General features: G+C 40.5%; 1 protein-coding gene across 3 annotated transcripts in view; it reads left to right on the top strand.

Moving 5' to 3' along the window:
- Positions 1 to 1,861: 1,861 nt before the first annotated feature.
- Micu2 (mitochondrial calcium uptake 2) overlaps positions 1,862 to 25,288 on the top strand; it is a 126,674-nt gene continuing 103,247 nt past the window's right edge. For all 3 annotated transcript variants that reach the window (XM_021236362.2, XM_004854859.2, XM_004854858.3), the window contains exon 1: positions 1,862 to 2,100. In XM_021236362.2, coding sequence (XP_021092021.1) covers positions 1,894 to 2,100 — 207 coding nt within the window. In that variant the 5' untranslated portion in view covers positions 1,862 to 1,893. The remainder of the gene's footprint in view (positions 2,101 to 25,288) is intronic.

The following is a 25,288-nucleotide window of genomic DNA, read 5'->3' as shown; positions in this document are numbered from 1 at the left end:
AATCAGTATGCAGATACCTCAAAGAACTAGGACTGGAAGTCCCATTTGACCCAGGTATTCCCCTGCTGGCTAACTTCCCCAAAGAATTAAAAGAATCATACCACAGTGATATATGTGCACCCATGTTCATAGCAGCACAATTCGAGATACCTAAAACTTGGAAACAACCCAATTGCCCATCAACTGGAGACTGGATAAAGAAAATGTGTGGTTTGGTTTTTTTTTAAATAAAATGGAGTATTACTCAGCCACAAAGAACAAGAAATTAGAGACATTTATAGCTAAATGGATGCACATTGAGGTGATACTCTTAAGTGAAATAAATAGGACACACATGTGTAAATACCAAGTAGTTTCTCTAGTGTGAGAAACTGAAAGTGTAAATAAGGACTAAAAGGTACAATAGATAATGTGAAATAGGAAGAAAAGGGGCAAAGGGGAAGGGGAAGTGGGAGGGGTGGGGAAAGGAAAGAAGGGAATGGAATTAATATGAGAAAATGGAAAAATGGAAACAAAGTCTTTGTAAATAGGGAGAGGTGGAGGGGTTGAAGGGAGGGCAGGGGAATGGGGAAAAAATAAGAACCTTGAGAGATTATGTAAAGGTGCAAATTTCCAAAGATGAATGTCATTATATTGTATACCTAATTTATACTAATAAAATAAAAAAAATTTTAAAAGTCTGGATATGGATAGTGATGTTTGCATGACGATGTGAATTGGACTTGATGCCACTGACCGGTACATGGTTAAAAGGGCAATGTTGTGCATATTTTACTTAAATTAAAATATAAATTCCAGGCCAGGCACAGTGGTGCCCTTTGGGAGAAAGGTAAGAGGATCACAATTTCAAGCCCACCCTGGGAAACTTACCAAGACCTTGACCAAAAAAAAAAAAAAAAAGCTGGAGATATGTATAACCAATGCCAGGAAAAGAAGAACAAATTAATTTAATTAATTAAAATTTTTCTTAGCTGCAAAAGAGGGATAAGTAGGAGAACACATACATTTTTTTGTAAAACAAGAATAGTTTACCAGATGCAAGTTGATGTTACTTAAAATGGCTTGTGAAAAGATACCTGTGTTTTGTATAAATGATAGAACGTTTTGTTAATAAAGTGTTAATATAGAAAGACTCGTGTTTAGAGCAAATACAGTGACGTGCAAGTACAGATTTTTTCAGTCCCATAACTCAACCACTTCGGGGATGGGATTCTACTAGGCATTAAGACCATGACGACGATAAATCACAACTAACACCCTTGTTGCCAGAAGAGCCTGTCTCAGTCCGCAGCTCTTCTCTCCAGCTCCCGTGGCCCCACCACACACTGGATTTCCTCTTAGACATAGGACGACACATGTCCTCCTGGGTGAATCCAAGGCAGCAAGACTCTTGATCAAATAATCATTGCTGGGCCGCGGATTTAGCTCAGTGGCTTCGCCGCCTGCTGCGCAAGCGCAAGGACCCAAGTTCGATCCCGGGTACCAAAAACAAAAAAACAAACAAATAATCATTGCTATCTTCGAGTTCTGCAAACAAAATTGTCCTATAAATCTGACTACTTAGTGGAAGTTCCTTGCCTCACTTTATTATCTACCTTTGGTCCTTGCTCCCTTTCCTCTCAGTTGGTCTACTGCAGTCAGAGCTGTCTAGCAATAGGGGCACTATTCAGCCTTGCGTGGATCAGGGAGACCTGTCTGGGCTGTTCTTACACTATTTCAACTAACCCAACCCCACTCGCGCGGAACTCACACTTCGCGCTAAGGACCTTGGTCCTCTCCAACACAGAGGCGAGGCGGAGACCAGCAGATCTCGCGACAGCCAGGCTGTTGGGCGCTCTCAGGTCCTGGGAGGGGAAAGGGGACGGAGCGCTGCGCTCTAGCACTTCCGCAAAGATGGCGGCAGCACGGTCTACTGTCCGTCTTGCGGTGTGGGGTGGACGACTGCGGCGCGGCCTTACTGCCAGCCGACTGGCCGTGCTGAGCCCAGGTCCCTTGGCAGCGGCAGTGACCGGCGTGGTCTTGGCAGGGGCAGGAGCGGCCTGGCATCACGGCCGTGTGAATGTCGCGGCGCGCGAAGGCAGCCTCACTGCCTCCGCACAGGTATGGGACCGGCCCTTTTGGCGAGTCCGCCCAGGCTCCGCCCTCCTCGGACGCCTCTCGACCGGAAAGGGTCTGAAGCCGGAGGGCCTGGGGACCCCGGGTGATTGGCCGTCCCCCTGGGACTGAGCCCCGCGGAGGCTGAAGCCCGTGGGCGGCACACCCACCTGGTGAATGCGGTGGTGGTGAGTGTGGGTGTGTCGGAATTCCAGGCCCTTATTTCACCCTCTCTCTACCCTCTCCCCGGCCTCCCTCTTTGGTATAGTGACCTCCTGATCTGCAGGTGGTGTGCGTCCCATACTTACCCGGACATCACTTAACCTTTATAACTAAAAGTTTTACGACAGCATTTGTATGGCATGGTGGAATTGTCCTAGTAACTTTTCAGTCACGGAAGAATCAACCATAACAGCCACTTGATAGTTACTACATTCAATTATCAGTTCTGAGGAATGTTATTACATGATTTACACTTTACTAGTGGACCCTAAGTGCTGAACAAACAACATTTCTCCTACAACCTCTATTAAATGTAAAAGTCAAATTTCCTACTTAAGTAATACTGCTATGTAAAACATTTAAAAATTTGAAAGTACTATAAAAATATTGTAAAGATATTTTAGTGTATGTGATTTTTGGAAATTAAGCTTTTTTTTAACTTGTTAGTTTACATTAGGCCTTTCTAGTGCAAAACTCAAGGAACATTCCAATACAACAAAAAGGAAGGCGGGCCTTGTAAATTAAAATTCAGATGATATTTTTGTTTATATTAAAATGACACATAGGTAGTACATGCAGTAAGTTTACCTCATCCCTACTATTTCTGATTACAGGATGGAAGGATCTTTTAGTGTTTCATAGGACCCTTCTCGGTTAATATTGTGTTAGGCTGTTCATTTTGTTATTCATCCTTGGCTTCTCTGTGCCATTCTCAATGCCTCTTAGTCTGTCCTACTTAGGACCCTTTGGTGAATCTTTCCCAGACTATCACTTTAACCATACAGGATACCCTCTTTAGAAATCATCAGTGTTTATTCTGTCTAGAATAAAATGTACCCTCTTTTTCTGATACTGGCAATTAAACCCAGGGCCTCACACATGCTAGGCAGGTTCTCTGCTGCTGAGCCACATTCCCAGCCAGTCTTGCATTTTTCAACTTTGTTGTTCAGAGACCCTAAAAATAGTCTGACCTATCTATCGCTACTCAAATCTCTTCCAACCAAAGAGACTCAATCACTTTCCGTAGAGCAAAAGTTGCATCCATTTTCTTCCACACTTAGCAGTTTATAGACTCTGATTTAACTTCATCTGTCTTTTGTTCTAGCTTCCTGACTTGGTAAAAACTTCACTCCTATATTTTAGATTTTTTCCTAAACTGTCAGTCTCCTTCCCCTGCAACTTTTTAAGTTTCAGCCTTTTAATTTTGTATTACAGATAGCATTTTGATTATCAATTGTTTATCAGGTTTCTTGACACTTTTGCTTGATCTACTGTGGACCAATTACTGGTTGTCATCCTTTTACTACCGCAGTGGACATTTCTCTCAGCAACAGTAGCTGAATACTGGTGTATTTGGTATAGTTATAGCTTGAAAACTGTCCACCACAGTGATTTTGGTACATTTCTCTAGAAAGGGGTCCTGTTAATAATCCGTGGGATCATGTGCGCATAGTGGAGAATTTCTGAGATAGGTACCAGAATTTTGGTTTGTGATTAATCTCTCAATTCAGTTTATTTTTTGTATTAGTATGGTTGTAGTTATTTAACTTAGTATCACCTGTGTACCTATAATTATAGTGAAAATGTCTTTCCTTCACAATCATCACGTTAAGTGAACTTTCCAGTGCATATGGTGAATTTATATTAATGGTGTTCTATACTTTTCTGGTTCTCATTGTAATCAACACCTTAGCTTACATTTGTGAGGGTCAGTTAAGACCTGAGGATAGATCTTCCCATCGTGAAACAGCAGATAAGTCAGAATCCCCCTTCTTTCCTTTCTTCCTTTCTTCTGGAATCTTACTGTTTACCAGGCTGTGTGCAAGGAACGGGGATTATAGATCTTTTATGTGCTTACAGTGGACAGTTGAAAGCAATGTTCTGAGTACTGTGCTAAGTGTAAGTGCTAGGTGCCTTGGGAATGTGCTGGGGTAGCACCTCACACAGTCTTGATTTCCTGAAAAAATGGCAGGAAATGGACACCTGAAGGATAATGGGGCATTTGCTGGACAAAAAAAAAAAAAAAAGAGTGTTACAACAAAGCATTATCTTTTCAGAGGTCTGGAAGAGTTTGACTCAGAAGAATATGAGTTGCAAAAATGGGTGTGAGTGGTGACTGGGAATCAATCAGATTATGAAGTCACCTTAAGCCATGTGACAGAATTTTCATCCTGGGGACAGTAGGGAACCTCTGCAGGAGTTCTGAATCCTCCTGGACTCACTTCTCACCCCCACTGCAGGCCTAAGATGCAAGGGGTCCATGAACTTAGAAAAACATGACATTTTGTTTCCATTGGCCTATAATTTAAATTTTTCCTTAATTATGAATGTAAGCAAAATGCTACTGTAGTATCACAGTAACTGACTTTGTCATCAATACAAATATCGGATAGTTTAGGTATCTGAAAGCATCACATCTTCAAAACTACTTATTAAACATGCCATCATATCATGTTATATAATGCATTAGAAAGTGTGTATTAATGTAATACATTGATAACTGCTGTAGAGTAAATATAGTCTCTGAAATGTCAGACAAATAATGGGAAAAGGGAAGGAAATCCCTAGAAAAGTGGCTTCTAGAAAGACAGGAGTAAACATCCCTTGCAGTGTTAATGCTGTCATTTCTTGTATACTGTTTAAATGTTTATTAATGTTGACCTTGGTGCTGGAAAGATGAAAGGTTGCTTAGAAAAATGCCACTGCAACTTTCACCTTTTGAATGGAGAGAAAAATGGGAAAATGAGAGAATAATACAAGCCATAAAGAATCTTAAAATATATTCTGTAAGGTCCTGTAATGTGCTTAAAGTGAATAATAAACTTATAAGCACGTTCAAAGAGGGGAACAGGTCAGTTACATGCTTCCTAATAGCTAGTTGCTCAGAAGCATGACTGATTCTGTGACTAAAACAGCATTTTCTTCTGTTTAATAAGGAGGAGACTATAGCATCCTTATGGTAAATAGAGTAAAATTTTGTTGTGCCCAGATCACGTAGTCCCAGAGACCACCAGGAAGCCAATCCCGATGTAAGCACACAAGGGTCGTTTATTCAAGCTCGAGCAGGGACTCTCATTTGTCACCAACGCAGTGGGTCGAGATTGAGAGCCCCGAATTTCAAATTAGCGGGGTTTTTATAGAGGTTACAGCAAGGTTTGGAGATTTTCCACTTAGCAGTTACATGATTGGTTGACAGTTAGCAAGCATGAAGTGTACATTTCTGATTGGCTAGGTGCATCGGGGGTTGAGGGGTGGCTACATGTAGGTTTTACGAGGGAAAAGAGGGACAAAGGTTAGTGGTCGACTGTCACATACTGATGGTCAGCACATTGACAGATTGTTCTATGGATAGTGGGCCCAGAACATTCATTTCCTGGGCAAACAGATGGCTGAGTAATTAACTCAGGAACTTTGCTTTGTTACAGATTGTATCTTTTGTCCCAAAGCAAGCACATTTTAACCATTAATTTGTGAGAGACTAGGGGAATAGTGGATTTTAGCAAAATGGAGTCACTTTGGTCTCACATTCCCCCCTTCTCATGATGCTATAGAGGACCAATCATGGGCCTCTGGAGGTTAATTCTATTAGGTCTGTAGAAACTGGCTGGTATTGGGACCTGAGTACCATTAGTTGTACAGTATTAATGCGTTCTCTAATGAATGAAACTAATCTATTGAGTATACAAGGCCCAAGGGTTAACAGTAGTAACAGAATAAGCAAGGGGCCCAGTAGGGTTGAGATTAGAGTAGTTAGCCATGGGGAGGAGTTAAACCAGGATTCGAACCAATTTTGAGTTTGTTCTCGTTCTCGCTTTCAGCTAGTGATACCCTCTCTAACTTTGGCCATAGATTCTTTGACCAACCCTGAGTGGTCTACATAGAAACAACATTCTTCACCTAAGGCAGTGCAGAGTCCTCCCTGTTGAAGAAAAATTAAATCTAGCCCCCTTCGGTTTTGGAGGACCACTTCTGCCAGGGAGGTTAGAGACTCTTGTAGGTGGGAGATAGAGCTTTCTAGCCTTTCAATATCTATGTCTATGGCCACTCTCAAATCATTATAATGTTTGTTTTGTAATACTAATGATGAAACTCCTGTTCCTGCCCCAGCTAATCCCAAACCTAAGAGAACTGTCAAAGTGATGGCTGTTATAGGTTCTCGTTTAACTCTGGCTGAGGACTCAATCAAGTGATTGAAAATATCTTCTTCTGAGTGATATAATAGTCTAGGAACTAGTTGCACTAGTACACAAAAGTCTCCAGTCTGGTTGAGCACCTTTCCATGTGGGCAAGGGGTAAGCCCTGTGGAGCACGCCCACCATCCATCAGAAGGGAGTATGAGGTATTTTTCTGAACTAGACTGATAGGTTTGGTTGCAAAGGTGTTGATGAGTGGCTGGGACGTTACCAACGCAAATTCCCTGTCCAGTTACAGATTGTAGGGTTAGCCTGGCTGCCCCTTCTGTTGCCACCTGCATAGAGTAGGACCGTCTGATTCAGTAAAGTTTCCTGAGAAAGCTATTCCCTCATAATAAGGGGGCTTAATGTCATAACACAACCAACAAGACTGAGTAAAATCTGGTCTGGAGGCATTTAGGGCTTTGAAGGTGTGAACCATCAGTCCCCAGAGGGGGTCCTGATCTTGGTTGTGGTTGACTTTTTTGGCCTGGGTGGCAGCCTGAGAGGGGAGCTGGGACGCGGGTGGAGGTGTGGGAAACGTGGGAGAGGTTCTCTGTGGAGGGGGCTTAGTGGGTCTAGGAGGAGCTGGGGGGACCAGTGGGACTAGTGCAGAATTTGACCCAACTGGTTGGGGAGGTCCTGCAATATACGGTTCTATTTTTAGCCTTACAGTGAATATTAGCCCATTGTCATGACCATCCTGATATAGGCGGAGTCCCCATGCCCGGCCTGTTTCCCACCTAGTGTACTGTTTACCTTGGTCAGTGAACGAAAGTCTGACTGGGTTGCAGAGGAACTCTGAACATGGACCACTAAGGACCATGACATTACCGTTACTGCGGCTTGTTAGAAGGCCGGGGGGGGCAGGGACTCTTTTTAAAGAAATTAAATCGCCTGTGACAGGCGGAGCCCATGAGACGGTACCCGTGGACTCACATCCCCATTTTGCACAATAGAACTCATCAATCCCTCCACACTTTTCTGCTTGAGACCATGAGCATCCTTCTCCCGGGCAGACATAGAAAGGAGTGTTTCGCAAAACATTTCTCTCGGTGGGTTGGCCACACCCAGGGTCTAATCTTTTTGGAGCCATGGGTAGGGACACCCAAAGGGGGGTTAGATTCTTATTGCATTTGGTGGTACTTGCTTTACGTATGGGCTTTCCCCCGGGTCAGATTTCCCAGTCTCCGATGGTGCAGGTCCCTGCAGCGAGTCAACACAGATCAAAGTCAAGGGTGGGCCACCAGGTCAGCAGCGGCGTCACTTTAGATGTACTGTTGACAGTGTCGCCTGTGGACGTACTAATGATCATCCAAGTTAAATTCAGGGGAGCATGTGGGTTCTGTCTCCCCAACACTGGTGTTAAGAGTACAGTTACCATAATTATGACCGTTGACAATGCAGTCTGAGTTTGAGAGGGTTGTCGTGGTCCTTGGACACCTGCCATGATGGGATGAAGTCTTCTAGAATGGCGTGTGGATCTGCGGGGCGGACGTGAGTGTAATGTACCCACGAGGCAATCCCTTCGACCTTGAGAGCAGTGGGCGTGATCAGGACAGTAACATAGGGTCCTTTCCAATGAGGTTCAAGGTCCTGTCGATGTCTCTGGACAAAGACCCAGTCTCCTGGTCGGTAGCGATGGGTCTCAGGAGGTGGTCCAGACTCGTACAGAGCTTTTAATTTAGGCCAGACGTCCTCATGAACAAATTGGAGGCTTTTTAAAGAAAGTAACAATTCTTGGTCATCAAATTCAACAAGCACATTTGATTGGAGGTTGGGGACAATGGGAGGGGGAATTCTAAACATAATCTCAAAGGGAGTTAGTCCCATCTTATAGGGTGAATTACGTACCCTATAGAGGACGAAGGGAAGGAGAGCCACCCAGTTACTGCCAGTCTCTAAGGCTAATTTAGTTAAGGTCTCTTTTAGGGTCCTGTTCATTCTCTCTACCTGTCCTGAACTTTGGGCCCTATATGGACAATGTAGTTTCCAATTTGCCCCCAGGACCTGCACTAAACTCTGACTCACCTTGGAGATGAAAGCAGGTCCATTGTCTGACCCTAGCATTACTGGGAAACCATACCTTGGCAAGATGTCTTCTAGCAGTTTCTTGGCCACAATCCGTGCCATTTCATGCTTGGTAGGGAAAGCTTCTGTCCATCCTGAAAAAGTGTCTACGAAAACTAGTAGGTACTTATAACCATATCTTCCAGGTTTTACCTCAGTGAAGTCCAGTTCCCAGTATGCTCCAGGTCGGTTCCCTCTCAGCCTATTGCCTGGGTTGGTTTTATAGTGGGTAGCATTTGTCAATTGACAGGCTTTACAGCTGGCAACGATACACTCAATTTTGGAGTTGGCATCTCGAATCTTGATCTCAGCATGTCTTAGGAGGTCCTCCATCTTGCGGACGCCCATGTGGGTGGATTGGTGCATTTTGGAAAGAACCTGTTCTCTCAAGGCCTCAGGCAGAATGATTTTACAGTCAGATGATTTCCACCATCCTTCGAGGCATTGGGTCATGGGCAGTTATTTTATCCAATTTAAGTCTGCCTTGGTGTACTGAGGTTTTTCTGGCAGAGCAGTGCCCCCTGGATCGGGCAGTTGAGTGGTCGGCCCACTCCCAAGTCCACCATTCTCCGGGTAGTCCATGAATACTTTTTCATGCCTGTGGCTCCTTGAACCCAGGAAGTTTTGTCAGAAACATGGCCATGAGGTTCGAGTAGGACTGAATGCTGAGCACCGGTATCTACCAGGAATTCAATGGGCTCCCCCTCCACTTTAAGGGTTACCCTGGGCTCAGGGAGGGGCGCCAAGCCCCATCCCCCCTAGTCATTCAGCTCATCTAGAGCCAGGACGGAGGTCTTGGGGTGACTTTCCTGTTGTCTTTTGGGGCACTCTTTGGCCCAGTGGCCTTCCTCTTTGCAGTAAGCACATTGATTTTTTCCCAACTGGGGGTGCTCCCTGCATTCCCCCTTACCTTCTCTTTCTACTGCAATTTTTCTCAGACGATGTTCACGTTCCTTCCGCTCTCCCACAGTGGCAGCCAGAAGGATCCAAGCCAGGTTTCTAGTCTGGCAGTCGTTAGCTTTCACCTGTCTTTCCTCTGCAGTTTCCCTGTAGTTATACACTCTCTCTGCCACTGTCACTAAGTCCTGAATACTTTCTTCTCCTAATCTGTCTACTTTCTGTAACTTTTTCTTAATATCTGGCACCACCTGGTTAACAAAATGTATTATTACAGTTGCCTTTGTCTGATTTGCTTCTGGGTCCATAGAAGTATACCTACGGAAGGCTTCCTGAATTCTTTCTAGGAAGGCTGCAGGGCTTTCATTCGGCCCCTGCTGTACATCTCCTACCTTGGCCAAATTGGTGGGCTTGCGAGCTGCCGCTTTGAGACCTCCCAACAGAGCCTGGTGATAGACCCAGAGCCTCTCCTTACCTTCTGATGTGTTGAAGTCCCAGTTGGGCCGAGACAAAGGAAAAGAAATGTTGATAGTGTCAACATTGGTGGTGGGTTGACCATTGTCACCAGGAACCAATTTCCTGGCCTCGTTTTGGATTCTCTCTTGCTCCTCTGTGGTAAACAGGATCTGGAGGAGCTGCTGACAATCATCCCAAGTGGGCTGATGAGTGAACAAGACAGTTTCTAATAGGTTAATCAAATCCCTAGGGTTATCAGAGAATTTGGCGTGCTGAGTACGCCAGTTATAAAGGTCACTGGTGGCGAAGGGCCAGTAATGATAAGGCTGGTTACCATGCTCATCAGGGGGCCCTATCTCTCTCAGCGGACAAACAGTAGAGTCTGCCAGGCACGCTGGTGGCGAGTGTTCTGGGTGGGACCACCACGGTTGCCGGCCCGGGTGCCGGCCCTCCTTCCCCAGCTCCGGCTGGGGCTGGGTCCTCTCTCTGCCTGCTGTCTTGGAGGAGGAGAGAGAGAGAAGGGGGGGCGGGGATGAGATCTTCCTCGGTCCCTCCTTGGAGGACCGGGTAAAGTGGCGCGGTCGGCCTGGTTTTGGTTTGCCTTTTTTTCGCACTCTCTGGGAGTCTTCTCACAGGCTGTCAGGATTACCTCTGGCTGCTGTTTCTGTGGAGGCAAAAAGGGCTTGACCCATGGGGGTAGGTCGCAGATTAGACTTTCCCAAGTGACAGTGTAGGGAACTTGATCAGGGTGTCCCATATGAGAACGGAAGACGACCTCCCGGACTCTCTTCGTAGTCCCTAGATCAAAGGTCCCCTCAGGTGGCCATCCTACCCCAAAGGTGGGCCACTCCGAGCTACAGAGGGTGATGAATTTAGTCCTTCTAATTTCTAAACTTAGGTTATGAGCACGCTCCCTAACCTTTTTGAAATGGTTCTTCATGAGGGATAGAGGGGTAGTCACAGTCTGTCCCATCGTCTCAGTCCAAGTCAATACAATAAACAGACAAACAAACACAACAGAAAAACAAAAAACAAGACAAACGCGTCCTCCGCCTGACCGGAGGCAAAACCGAAAATGGGATGATGGCCTCACGCTGTGCCACGGGAGCGACCCGCACCATCCCTCTAGGAGTCTCACAGACTCGTACTCACAGGGCACTCTGTCCCCTCCTGAAGGATCCGGAACGTCTTCCAGGATCCCGGGTCGGCGGCCCTCGCAGTGCATCCACCTAGACCATCTGCCGACCTTTCCAGAAACTGGGCCCCAGACCTTACAGACACCTTACAGACACAAAAACACTCACCAGCTGGCATCGACCCTCCGGTATGGGAATCCTGAGGGTCTTGGGGATCCCAGACGAGCCCCCAAATGTTGTGCCCAGATCACGTCCCAAAGACCACCAGGAAGCCAATCCCGATGTAAGCACACGAGGGTCGTTTATTCAAGCTCGAGCAGGGACTCTCATCTGTCACCAACGCAGTGGGTCGAGATTGAGAGCCCCGAATTTCAAATTAGCGGGGTTTTTATAGAGGTTACAGCAAGGTTTGGAGATTTTCCACTTAGCAGTTACATGATTGGTTGACAGTTAGCAAGCATGAAGTGTACATTTCTGATTGGCTAGGTGCATCGGGGGTTGAGGGGTGGCTACATGTAGGTTTTACGAGGGAAAAGAGGGACAAAGGTTAGTGGTCGACTGTCACATACTGATGGTCAGCGCATTGACAGATTATATGGTTATAGTGGGCCCAGAACATTCATTTCCTGGGCAAACAGATGGCTGAGTAATTAACTCAGGAACTTTGCTTCGTTACAGATTGTTTCTTTTGTCCCAGAGCAAGCACATTTTAACCATTAATTTGTGAGAGACTAGGGGAATAGTGGATTTTAGCAAAATGGAGTCGCTTTGGTCTCACAATTTCATGTGGCAGTTTCTTGTCTCTCTTAAAAGAGGACTTTTGTCTAACCACAAAGCTTTAGATAAGGGGCAAAGTGCTGTGCATGACATCACCATATAGTCATGAGAAAGTCCCAAGAATGCAGGAGTGCTCACTTATGTCTACTGCCACTGAGCGGGTGAAAACAGCAAGCTGAGCTTTGGATATGGCAGTAGGCACATTATTAAGAGTTGCCATGACATATTAGTGATGGAAACCCAACTGGAACTTTTTGAGGAAAGACTGTAAAGAAAAGAAGCAAAGAAAAGTGAGTAGACTTCTTTCTACAAGAGTTGCTGTAAAGGATGTGTAAGGCACACGTGGGCAGGAGATTTGAGACCAAGGACAGGTTTTATTTTATTTTTATTCTAGGATACAAGATGAAGGATGTTTGAATGCTGATAAAATGATGTAATAAGGAGGAAAAATTATTACAAAAGAGAGTAATTATAGATTGTCTTCTTTGAAAAAGGAAGTTACACGGAGTCAAAATCAGGAGTTAAAAGGTTGGATTTACTTAGAAGCGAGGATATTTCTGTTGTAAGAGGAGTAAAAGCAGAGGGTGTATTAATCTTAGAAACTGGCCATAGCCCAGTTCCACATTTTCTTCCATTAAAAAACAAAGCCAAGAAAATTTGTGATCTGCTCTGGAAAATAAGGAAGTAGAAGCAGGAAAATATGGGCTGTGTCAGAGGAATCTGTAATAACTGTTCCTGGAAGAGTTACCCATCAAGTTAGGGGGTCAAGGGATAATTTAGAAAGTTCATGAGCTATGAGGGCTTAGATGCAACAGTTACAATGAATATAGGGCCAATTGCCACAAGATTCTAATGGTTTTATTTTGGTGAGTCAGCTAATTGAGGGTTTTAAATGTCGCTCTAAAGTATTATTTAACAAATTATTTTTCAGAAACCTTTGAGTTTAATACCAGTAATATATTGTATGTAGGCATTAAGTTTTAAAGTTATTAGGATTCTAAAATAAAGAATACCAAAGCCGGTTTGTTTTCCTTTGATACTATTTAAATTCATATTTTGAACCCATATTTTGTATTGTGTGAGTACAACCCAACTAAAATAGTTGGTCACAAATTTTAAATAAAAGCAAGAACCATCGTGTATAATAAGTCAACTAGAAATAAAATCACTTAGGAAGTGAATTTGCAAATTTATTAGATGTAGAACTCCCTTTTTCCATGGCATATCAATGAATACTGTATTTAAAAACACTAAGAAGATGGAGCTTTTAATTTGCTGTAAAAAAAAAACTTTAACAGTTTATAAAATTAAGTTGGTATTGCTTTCTTTTATTTCAAGCTGTCTATATTCATAGTGATAATTTTTGTGAAAAGGAGGAAAAAGACATAATGGGTAAAACTGGAAATTACTGGAGTGTACTGCCAGTTTGCTTTCAATGTATTGGGTTTAATGATAGTCCACTTAAAACTTATGCCAAAGGCAGTAAACTTTACAACAACATACAGAAGTTTAATAAGCATGAAATACTGTAAGCTCAATGATGACTAGAGCTTTCTTGGAGTAAAGCAAGAATGCAAAGCCTTTTTTTTTTTAATTGCCTCAGGTAAAAATGTCTGTGGAAACAGATAACTGATGACAAAGCTTTGATGTAAACCCAAATGGAAGTCAAAAATCAAAGTGTGCAAATGGTTAGATTATGAAAAGAAAGATGACAAAGTTATACCCTGTAATTAGGTGTAATTTGTGCTTTTGGCATTGCTATTTGTCCTGAATGAATGACAGGCTGTCTTTTCTACTTTGAATAATAGGACAGTACTTAATATATCCTACTGTAAATCTGTGGAGGCCCTTTAGTGGGGAGCCAAGAGGGAAAGAAAAACAAAGTGCAGTACAATTGCAGAAGAGTATTTTAATCTTTCCTTCTGCAGTTATATTTGTTGAGCTAAACCAAAGTTATTACTGTTTACTCTTATTCTATAAACCATACATTTTAGTAGATGACGTATACAAATAAGTTCTTTTGTTACTGTGGACTTTGGAGTGTTACAAATTTTAATAGTACATAAACATTCTAAACCACTAATAATAGTAATCAATTTAAAAGTTATAACCATAGTATAAAGGGAGTATGTCTGAACAAATGCTCCCTTAGTAACCTATTTTCCATAAATAACATTATTGTTAAATGTTTTCATATGGCAATATAATTTCAATATGGAAGTAAGATTTAATGAATTATATTTTAATACAATTCATTCTGTATAGAAAATTTTCATTGCTACCAAAGTTCAATGAATGTATGGTCTACAAAGGTTGTAATTACTATTAAGAAATAAGGCCTTGGGCCCGGGATTTAGCTCAGTGGTTCCACTGCCTGCTTTGCAAGCACAAGGTCCCAAGTTCGATCCCCGGTACCAAAAAAAGAAAAAAGAAAGAAAGAAATAAGGCCTTATAAAATCTTAAATTTATTCCCATGTATATGTATACTTTATGTATTATCTGCTAAGATTTTTTTACAAAATGTTCTAGATATTCTGAGGCAAAATATGAATCACTTAGTAAACTTATTGTTTGAGATGAATCATGTCATTTTTTTTGTTCTCTAGTATTCAAAATCAGAAGAGTATATACGCTATAATGAGCCATAAATTGGTTGGTTTCTGTGCTTTTGTGTGTACAGTGTAAATGCCAAGAGATTAAATCTCACTATTGAGTACTTTAAAGACAAAGTCTTTTTTTAGTCATAATGGCCCAGTTAAGAACCAGCTTAAATCAGAACAGATCCCTAACAAGGCTTCTCTACTTCTCTGCAAACCCATGGCCCTGGGGATTTCTGGAAGTTTGGAATTGCTCCAGCATTGTAGTCCAGGTCAGGGCACAGCTAGGTGGTGGTAAAGAACTCTTTGTACCCAGCTTTGTAGTGGGTGGCTGTCTGCTGCAAAGGAAAAACAGTAAACAGCTGAGCACTTCCTAAAGGTTCATCTAATTATCAGGTGGTAATTGATCCAGTGTCCTACATATGTGGAAGTATTTATGAAAGACTTCCAGTAGTCCTTATTCTCTGGTGTTCTAAGTGTCATTGTCAGCCCAGAAAAAATTAATGATCTGGAAAAACATTTAATCACAAAATCACTGCAACAGAAAGAGGACAATCAGTAGTATAATGTTTCAGAAATGTTTCGGAAACTCAGTTTTTAAAAAACTTATTATGAATTAGTCATTTTTTTTTTCTTTTTTTGGTACTGGGGATCGAACACGGGTCCTTGGGCTTGTGCAGCAGGCAGCGAAACCACTGAGCTAAATCCCTGACCCAAATTAGTCATATTTTATTAGTGATCAAAGCTTGGCTTATTTACCACTACAACTTTTTTGTCTTTAAATTAGTATTCTATATTTCGTTAGTAAACCTCATCATTAGGCAATGGCTAAATCCATTTTAAATTGCAGTCATGATAAGATTGCTTCTTGAAACACTAAGGAAATAATACTTTATTATAATTACTGAAGTTCTTTGGAATATATTAGGAAAGGGTCTAGAACTGTTGGGTTTTTTCCTTGATTTAGGGGAAAAGTGAAAAACAAGTATGTAAAAACCACCTATATCCTATCATGACTTTAGCTCTGAAGCTAAGAATAATTATGGTGGTTCCACATAGTGTGCTACAGTGGAAGTAAGCCGTCCAGGCCCTTTTGGAAAAGATCCGTTGCCCTATATCTTTGTTTTCTGCTCTCTTACCCATATTTCTCTTCGGTAACTTCTCTGGTAAAGGTGTGTATCATATTGTAATATCAGCTTTCTTTTATAGAGTAGTAGAGAAAGCAACCTACAGTGCCTTTAACACTGAATCAGGGAAAAGGTAAAGTGAAAACAAAAACTAGAATTATGCAGATATACATACAGGATTTTATTAAGACCAATTTTTATTTATTTAGGTTTTGGGAATTGAACCCAGTGCTTTGTACATCCTAAGCATGTACTCTGCTACTGAGGCACACCCTCAGTTTTTGAAATTTTATGTAACAGCGTTTTTAGTACTTTGCTTTACTCTAGCTAGATAGCAGTTGTGTGCATTCTCTAATTTGCCTTAGCTGGTGGAAAATGAAAATTTTTTTCTAGAAGGCTTAGAATTAATTGATTTCACATTTCTTGCTTAGTCCTGTTGGAGAAGCTTTTTTGGGGGGGGTTTTGAGGCAGGGTCTCCCTTTGTAGTTCAGGCTGGCCCTGAACTCACTAAGTAGCCCAGGCTGGCCTTGAACTTGCAGCGATCCTCCTGCCTCTGCCTCCTGAATGCTGACATTACAGGCATACACCACCACACCCGTCCTTTTAATTTTAAAACAGACCTCTACTGTTATCAAAAATCGGTTGAATCTAATATTCATCTCAGCTACTTAAGACTCATTAGTTGCTCACACTTATAATATTTATTTGCTAGCCATGATTGCATTTTACCATGTTGTCACTCATCTTTGCTGATTCATCGTTGTCATTTTTCTAAATCTTTTAATAGGTTGTGAATCTGAGAAGGTGGAAAGAGTTATGTGCCCTCTTTTTGAGAAAATGCACACATTTTACACATGATTTTAGGGAAACTTGTGCTCGCTTCAGCAGCACATATACTAAAATGATTTTAGGGAAACTGGAAGTATAGTGTGTGAAGTTAGGAGACTTTAATTTTTAGGATACATCCTGTCCCTACCTGGTTCTTAATATTTGTGTTTCTTCAAATTGTAAAATGTTTCAAATGTTATATGTGAAGTTATTTTCCTCTTCAGCACTTTGATCTTGTCACTGTATTATTCCTGGTTTTTGGATCATGTCGCCTTCAGATAATTTATGAAAAGAATTGGTGATGTATTGTCCTTTACCAATTCTTCTCTTCTACTCTGACTACCCATGTTCTTTTTTAGCCCAGTATATGTTCTGTTTACTAGCTTGTCCTGTTTATACTTTTATAGACAGAACAGACACCATTATTCCCAACAAGCTTCATCATCCAAGGGAACATGAAGATCTTCCAGTTTATTCACTCTCTAGCTTATAGGTTGGGTTATCAAGTTCTCACAGCCTAAGGAGCCTACTGACAGTCACAGGAACAGCAGTGATACTGGTAAGAATATATACTACCTACATAAGGTTTTTACAAAATTTCTTAATTAAGAAAATAGCTGAACAATAGCCTATAAATATTTAGAAACTAATTTTAAACTAAACAAAGCGATGAAATCCAGCCAAGTTTTCAAATATTCGTACTCTTTGGTGCTTCGAGCAGTTCAAGTTTGGAACTTTTTTTTTTTGTACCGGGGATCAAACTTGGGACCTGGCGTTTTCGAGGCAGAACCACTGAGCTAAATCCTTGGCCCTGCCTGAATCATTTTAGAACTCGGGTTCTGCCTGTCTTCAGCTACAAGTATCTGTTCCACTCCCCTCCTAGAATATAATTAGGATTATTTTCTTGGTTATAAAGCTTATAGGAGTAGACTCACCAAATAAATTTTAAAAGAAAAAGATGACCCAGGACTCAGACCCTGCCTACCCTTTTAAGTATGTACATAACAACTTATAAGCTACAAGTTTTCATTGGTTTTATTTCTCATATAAGATTTTTTAAAACCCAGCAGTTAAAATATTTTTCTTTAACATGCACTCGGAGAACTTCATATGTGCTACAGACCTCACAGCTGCATGAGCACATAGTTCTCCTAACTTGGTATTTTGATTCACTGTCAATTTATACTGACTGCTTTCCTGTTAAGATGTAGAACTCACATTTCCTCTTTGGACATCAACTATTGGAAAAGACATGAGGGTACAGACAGTTGAAGGAGTGGTTGCTGGTAGTGGTAGCAATTGAAGTTGTAAAGTGATAAATTGTTTTAATTATTTAGCAGTTGTTTCACATCAGTTATGTTTGATACTTTAAAGGAAAGAACTCCCCCCAGGGAAAAAAATCTATTTTGATTTTCAGAGATTAGACAGAAAATTCTGTTATGGAATTATTAAAACCTTCATTGTTAAGGTATCTTTGGGAATTACCAAGTGAGAGCAAAATGATTTGCTCTGCATTTGTACATAACAGATACAAAGGAGAGCTTTGCTTGAACAGTAAATTGTCAAAGTATTATGTATATAATCCTATCTCTGCATTACTTTTTGTGTTGTGCTTTTATACTATGTAAGCTACAATTTATAAATAAACAGAATATTGAGTGGCATGTATCTTGGTACCTTTGCCAATATATTGCCTGTTTTGTTAAAAACATTAGCTCATCTGCTACTCATGTTTTACAAATATATTTTAGAAGCAAAATTTTATGTTAGAAATGCTGTATTTCAGTCTGTGGATGAACTCCAAGATGAAGCTGAAAAAAATCCATTAAAAGCTGAACTAGCCATGGTAGGAGGCCTGAAATTCATCAGAGCATTCATTCAGATTTACAGGAGAGGGGGAACAGCTGGTATAATCCAGTTTCAGAGCATTCTGTTTCTGAGAAATTCCATGGTTTCTATGCCAAACAAAAAATAAGGCAGTACCCTTTGGTACAGTTAACATAGCCACCACCTGTCGTTGATGGCTTTACCTTTTTCCCCTTTTGAAGACATTTTTGAAATCTAAAATAATTATCAGTATGCAGTAATTTGAGTGATTTAAGAGGAAACAAAAGGTCTATTTCTGTTCATTTGTGTACTTCAGTGAAATTGCATATGGTAGAGTACACATCTAAAGATGTTTTAATTAATTATTCATAAGGCTTGAAATATACGGACATTAAAAATCAGACTTTTACATATTGGTTCTAGGGCTGGAACTTATTTTTCAATTATTTTTTAATATCAAACTTTGAGGGGGAAGAGATGAAGGGGATAAAAACAATAAAAATGTGTTATGTACATATATCAATTCCCCATGATAAATGTAATCATTATGTTCTACAAATATGTACTAGTAAAAATTTTTTTAAATATCACACTTTGAGTTTGGAATTGATTCCCATTCATAAAGATCCACTCACTTGTGGCATACATTTTAAAAACAATTTAACAAGGCGGGGATTTAGCCCAGTGGTTCCACCACCTGCCTCACAAATGCAAGGTCCCGAGTTCATTCCCCAGTACGAAAAAAAAAAAATTTAACTATGTTAACTATGTGCTAGACACTTGGAATACAGAGAAAAAAGGCACTTCTGTTCTTGAGTAATTGTGTGGAGGGGCAGATAATTTCAGCCGAGGGTCATTACGAGATTTGATAAAAATGTACTCATGTTTTCTTGCTTAATAAGCAGACCCATCACACAAATGGGTACTTCAAGATGTACTTCTCAAGGAAGTAACTACCAGTATTAACCCTTAAAAAATAAATTACCCAAACAAAAAGGGTAACAGGAAGAAATAACTATATTACATGCTTAGCTTTGTGAAGTGCTTTCATTGGAATTAGGAGCAAGTACAAGAGTACTCTTCTTGAGAGGTTTACTAAAGTCGACCAAAGGCCAGGTGAAAGTCGAAACAGAATGTAAGAACAATGCAGGTCACTCTTAGGGCAGCAGTAATCAGAATTAAGGATGCCATTGTAAGTAAGTTCAATATTTGTTTTGGGCAAAGACTAATTAAAACCACTATCCATGGAATTTTTAAAGGGAATATAGTTTTTGTTTTTAATAATAAATTGTAATCTACCCCTGTATTCAGACTGTCATTATCTTTCTGTTTATCTGAAGGTTTTTTAAAGTTTTGTTCTGTTAATGTTTTGGATAAAATTCCTATTTATATGCAACCAGTATATATTGCAGGTTTTTAAAAATAATTTCAGTCTTTAACTGAATTGTGTGTAGAGTTACGTAGAGTGTAGGACTTGAGGGCTTTGGTGATAAAGGAACAAATTGCTTTACAAAGCCACCCTCATTGTGCGTTTCCTTTAAGCTGAGGAAACAAATGGAGGTAGCAGCCATTTGCTGGAGGTAGGGATATAGCAATCTGAGTGGGTCTCGGAGAATGTGGAGCACCGGGCAAAGCGGGGCCAAATAACCTGTGAGTGAATCACTTTCCTTCTGTAGTCCCCAACTATGAAATTTTTACAGCTACAGACTGCAGCTGTTCCCCAAGAAGGGATGGGAGGAAGGAGGAAGGGATCCTTTAATCCCTTACTTCTTTACTTCATCCTGTGTCATGTGCTATGGGATACAGTATCCTAAATGCTGTTATCCCTAGTGACAGCCTCTGTTTATGACTCAGTCCTTTCCCCAGGCTTCCTTCAAGTTCTGCTTCCAGTTGATCTTTTTGCATGAGTATGTAAAATTCTTGAAGTTAGAGCATAGCTTCTATCACAAAAGTTTCTTGTCCCTGGTCTCCACCTACTTCTGATCTGCCCAAAGAGGAGAGAGATCACAATTCAGGTAAATTTACTAATACCAGACCTGTTATTAGTTTCTGTTTAAATTTAATTACATAACCTTGAAAGATAGTAGCCTGGTGCATTTCTCACTGTGAAAAGTAAATTAAAATTATGATTGATAACATGAAAAAGTAATTCTCAGAATTTGAAATATATCTTTATAAGACATACACATTTGCTAAATGCTGTTGGCTTTTTTCATACTTCTACTCTAACACCACCTTCTATAATCTCCACTAAAAAGAATTCACTTCATCTCTATGCAGTGCTTGGCTGGCCATTGAAGACACGTTTATTAAATAAGTTGGTATTTAATAACCATAGAGCTGGACATAGTGGCACATACCTATAAACCTATTGCTCTGAGAGGCTGAAGGATCGCAAGTTCAAGCCCAGTTTAGGTGATTTAGTCACTTAGGAGGACCCTGTCTCAAAATTGAAGCGGGGAGGGGAAGCTTGTGAGTTAGCTCTGTGAAGAGGCCCTGGGTTCAGTCCCCAGTCTTTCAAAAAAAGAAAACTGGAAAATTCACAAAGTACCATTTACCTCCTTCTGTGTAGGGAAATAAGCCAAGTAACTCAATCATGCCTTTAAAAAATGTTACTTAGTTAAGGTTGTAATGAATGATACTCATGAAACTTCAGAGAGATATTGAGATTTTAAATTGACAATCTAGTGTCTGTCTTTTCTCATTTTCTCCTCCCTCTCCTTCCCCCTTTCTCTCATTATAATCACTTAAAACTTAATTTAAACTTTTCATTTATAGTATAAAAATATATGTAGTTATGATGTACCTCCTGGAAGGTAGTAATGAAGGAAGGGAAAATGAGTATTGTGCTAAGCAATTTAGTTAGGAAAAAGAAAGCAATTACTAAAAAAGCAAATGGTTATTTTTTTATTCATCAGCCTCTCCTGACAGTTACCTCACTTATCTAGACCACAATCTATGGGGTTTTTGAAAGACTATATATAAGCATATGTCATTTCATCTCACCATGCTAATCTAAGAAAAGCCACTCTCTCTTCTCGTCTCTATTTAAGTCAGCATCTCTGGATCTGACAACTTTCAGAAGGCAGAGAGGAGTTCTCAGACCTCCCAGGTTTCCCAGAATGGACTTTTAGCTCCTTGGCTAATATTCTTTAATTTTGTAAAATTTATCATGAGGCAGAGCCTATTACAATGAATATTTCCAATTCAGTCTGGTACTATTGTGTATCATGTACAATTAAAATCTCCCTAGTTCTGAACAAGGTGAAGAAGTTTTGTCTAATGAGTGAAAATTTCCAAATGTAAAATTTTCTTTAAGAAAAGATATTCTTTCAGGCACACTGCAAAAAGTTCAAAGACAATGTAATTGCATTTTATCCAGGTTATTACAGAGTCCAAAATAAAGGCCCCAAATGAGTGGGTCTTACTGTATTTTGTCTAATACAGTGTGTGTGTGTTGGACATTTTGAAAACAGTGACACTGTAAGGCAAGCCCTTTCTTTTCTCATTTTCTTCCTGAGAAATGCAGAAACCAAAGAATGTTCAACAAAGAACAGAGAACTAACATTTTCCAATTTGTCACTTTGTGGATAAAAAAGGAGAGACAGAATGGTGAAGCACCTGTTGCTTTAAAGGCAATAAACTAGTGAAATGTTTTAACAGAAGTCATCAGCTTTCAAAGATCTCTTTTATCCAGTTCACATCACTCACTGCTCTTAATTCCTTTGTCACATTTTTTTACTGCATTACAAGTAATCCTTAAAATCCACGGAGCATTTTATATATAACTAGAACCATGTGCATGGTTCTCACGTATTCAGTGTAGCCTCAGATCCCAAGGTTTCCTCTGTTCCTCCTTTGCCATGTATTTAGTATTACATGCAAGTTTGTGAAGCAGATCATCATCTTAATAGGAGGAATTTGTCCCCCCCTTGCCACTTTCCACCTAAGAAGGTTCTAAAATGCAGTACTTGGGAAGGGTTTAGGATAACAACCACCAGCAGGCCCTAAATGGCTCTTTGATCTCCATGGCTGCATTCCCTACCCTTCCTCTTCCTGAGGAGCCAGTTCCTCAAGCAGCTGTTCTCCATGCCAGCCCATGGTTTATTTATATGTAACTGTATACACTGGCCAACACAGTAGATTTGTAGAAGCATCTTAGGATGCTAGTTCAGATAAAGTGTTTATCCCATTCCTTCTGGAGTAGTTCTGTTTACAGTAAACATGTTGGAGTGAGGAGGGGCAAAAAATTCTCTCCAGTTTTCTAGGCTGAATAACTTCAATGTATTACTTTTATTTCCCCTCATAATATAAAGGTGATGTATGTCTTTTAAGAATAATTATAGAGGTAAATTTTGTCTAATCCTCTGACTTTTGTTTGTTTTGATATTAACACCTGAGAACAGTTTTTAAAAGCTTGAATCAAGAAATAAGGTCGTCATGCTTCAAACCTTATTCAAAGAGACTGAAACTGATCTGTCTTCCCTGTTGTCTTATAGGATTATTCACCCTCAAGCGCATATACATGGGGCAGTGACAAATAAATAGATGTTTGATGTGCTCTTTCTCTTCCTGAAGCCCAACAGTTATTCATCTATTGAGTCTTTAGTGTTTGTCTCACATATGTTCTTTTCTCTAATTGCTTTTCTTTGTGCTTTTCTTCTGCCTTCTATGTGATTTTTATAGTCCATGTAGTTTTCTGCAATTCTGATTCTAATCTTTATAGTTCCCTAAAGTTGTTTAAGTTTTATAATGGTATTTTTTCCTGTTTCTTTTATTTAACTTGACCAGCTCCCCTTTCAAATATTTCTCTTGTCTTACATCTTATCTTTTCTCTCTGATGTTAAAGTTGTCTGCTTCTTTAATATTTATAAATTTTACCAGTTTCTTTCAGAAGTTGATTTTCATTGCTACTTGTGTCCTATTGCTCTTGCCTTCATTTTTCCCAGAGAATTTTACATAAGGTGCGCTGAAGGTTTTAAATAGACTTTCTAGCCAAATAATGCCATGTGCCCAAAGCAATATGAAAAACATATCTTCTTTATTCCTTTCAATCTTGATCTAAGAACTCTTTATTTTTCCATTAAAGTATTAGCTGAAGGACAGAATGCTAGTAGTTGTAGCAGCTGTTCAGTCTCAGGGAGCTCCCTGAGGGACTTGAGAGCTGGGACATGGACTGTCAAAGGGGGACATGTCTGTGTCTTAGATCTACTCTGTTTGAAAGTTCTGCCTGTTTTGCAAAGGGGTGGTTTATCCCATCCCTTGAGGGTGGCCTTTCAGTTCAGTTTTATTCTCCCATTTTGGAGTACCTGCCAATTTAGAGAACCATCATAGATTTTAGGTTATTATGCCCATGAATACAGTATTTTCCTCTGCCCATCCAAGCCATAACTCGCTGATGCTGACTCCAACTTTGAAAGGACATTGGGGAGGAGTAGGGACAATATTGGGCCTCTTGTGACTGCAGAGAGATAGGAACTTTGAATAGGACATTCTATACTCTTCCTGGCTTGCCCAGCCCCTGCACTTTAGGAGGGCTCAGCCTATGTGGTACCTTTGTGCACATTAGGAGTAGACACTTCTTCCTCAGTACCTCTCACTGCCATGTACTCACCCATCATGCTACACAGTGAGTGGTGCTCCTTTGAGTTGTGCAGCGCTCCCCACTCACTGCACAGTGACCCTACTGGTGAGGAAGTTTCATTCTCTTATTCACCACTCTGTTCTCTGAAAGAAGAAACTTGTTTTCTTTTTTTTTTGTTCTTATTTTTTCCCCATTCCTAGCCCTCCCTTCACGCCCTCCACCCTTCCCTATTTACAAAGACTTTATTTCCGTTTTTTCCATTTCTCATCATTTTTCCTTTCCCTTCTTTCCTTTCCCCTGCCCCTCCCACTGCCCCTAACCCTTTGGACCTTTTCTTCCTATTTTGCATTATCAATTATTCATTCTAATCATTGGTACATTTTAGGTATACAATATAAAGACATTCATCATTGGAAATTTGCACCTTTACATAGTCTCTCTTGGTTCTTATTTTTTCACCCTTGCCCAGCCCTCCCTTCAACCCCTCCAGTCCTCCCTATTTACAAAGATTTTGTTCCTATTTTTCCACTTTCTCATATTAATTCCATTCCCTTCTATCCTTTTCCCTAGCCCTCCCACTTCCTTCCCCTTTGCCCCTTTTCTTCCTATTTCACATTACCTATTATACATTTAGTCCTTATTTACACTTTCAGTTTCTCACACCAGAGAAACTATTCGGTATTTACACATGTGTGTCCTATTTATTTCACTTAAGAGTATCACCTCAGTGTTCATCCACTTAGCTATAAATGTCTCTAATTTCTCATTTTTTATGGCTGAGTAGTACTCCATTTTATTAAAAAAACCACATTTTCTTTATCCAGTCTCCAGTTAATGGGCATTTGGGCTGTTTCCAAGTTTTAGCTATTACAAACTGTACTGCTATGAACATGGGTTCACATATATCACTGTGGTATGAGTCTTTTAATTCTTTGGGGAAGATCCCCAGCAGTGGAATAGCGGGGTCAAATGGAACTTCCAGTCCTAGTTCTTTGAGGTATCTCCATACTGATTTCCACAGTGGCTGCACCAGTCTACACTCCCACCAGCAGGGGAAGAGGGTTCCTCTTTCCCCACAGCCCTGCCAGTATTGGTTATTGGTTGATTTCATGATAGCAGCCATTCTTTCTGGAGTGAAGTGGAATCTCAGTGTTGTTTTCATTTGCATCTCTCAAATGACCAGTGATGTTGAGCATTTTTTCATGTATTTATTTGCTATTTCTACTTCTTTGTCTGAGAAATGTCTGTTCATTTCAGATGCCCATTTTCGGATTGGGTCTTTAAATTTGGGAGGTCTGATCTTTTTAAGTTCTTTATAGATTCTAGATAGTAGACCTTTGTCTGAGGAACAGCAGGTGAAGATTTTTTCCCACATTGTGAGTTGTCTCTTCACACTGCTGGTGGTTTCTCTTGCTGTGCAGAAGCTTTTTAATAAGAAGAGATCCCATTTGTTGATTGTTTGTGCTAGTTCACGGGCAACTGAGGTTTTGTTCATAAAATC

Source organism: Heterocephalus glaber, unplaced genomic scaffold, assembly GCF_053883595.1.
Source record: "Heterocephalus glaber isolate CG9 unplaced genomic scaffold, H.glaber_assembly_v1.0 deba00001719, whole genome shotgun sequence".
NCBI classification, from domain to species: Eukaryota; Metazoa; Chordata; class Mammalia; order Rodentia; family Bathyergidae; genus Heterocephalus; species Heterocephalus glaber.
Note: the sequence above shows the minus strand (reverse complement) of the source record. Positions and strands in the feature narration are given on the sequence as shown.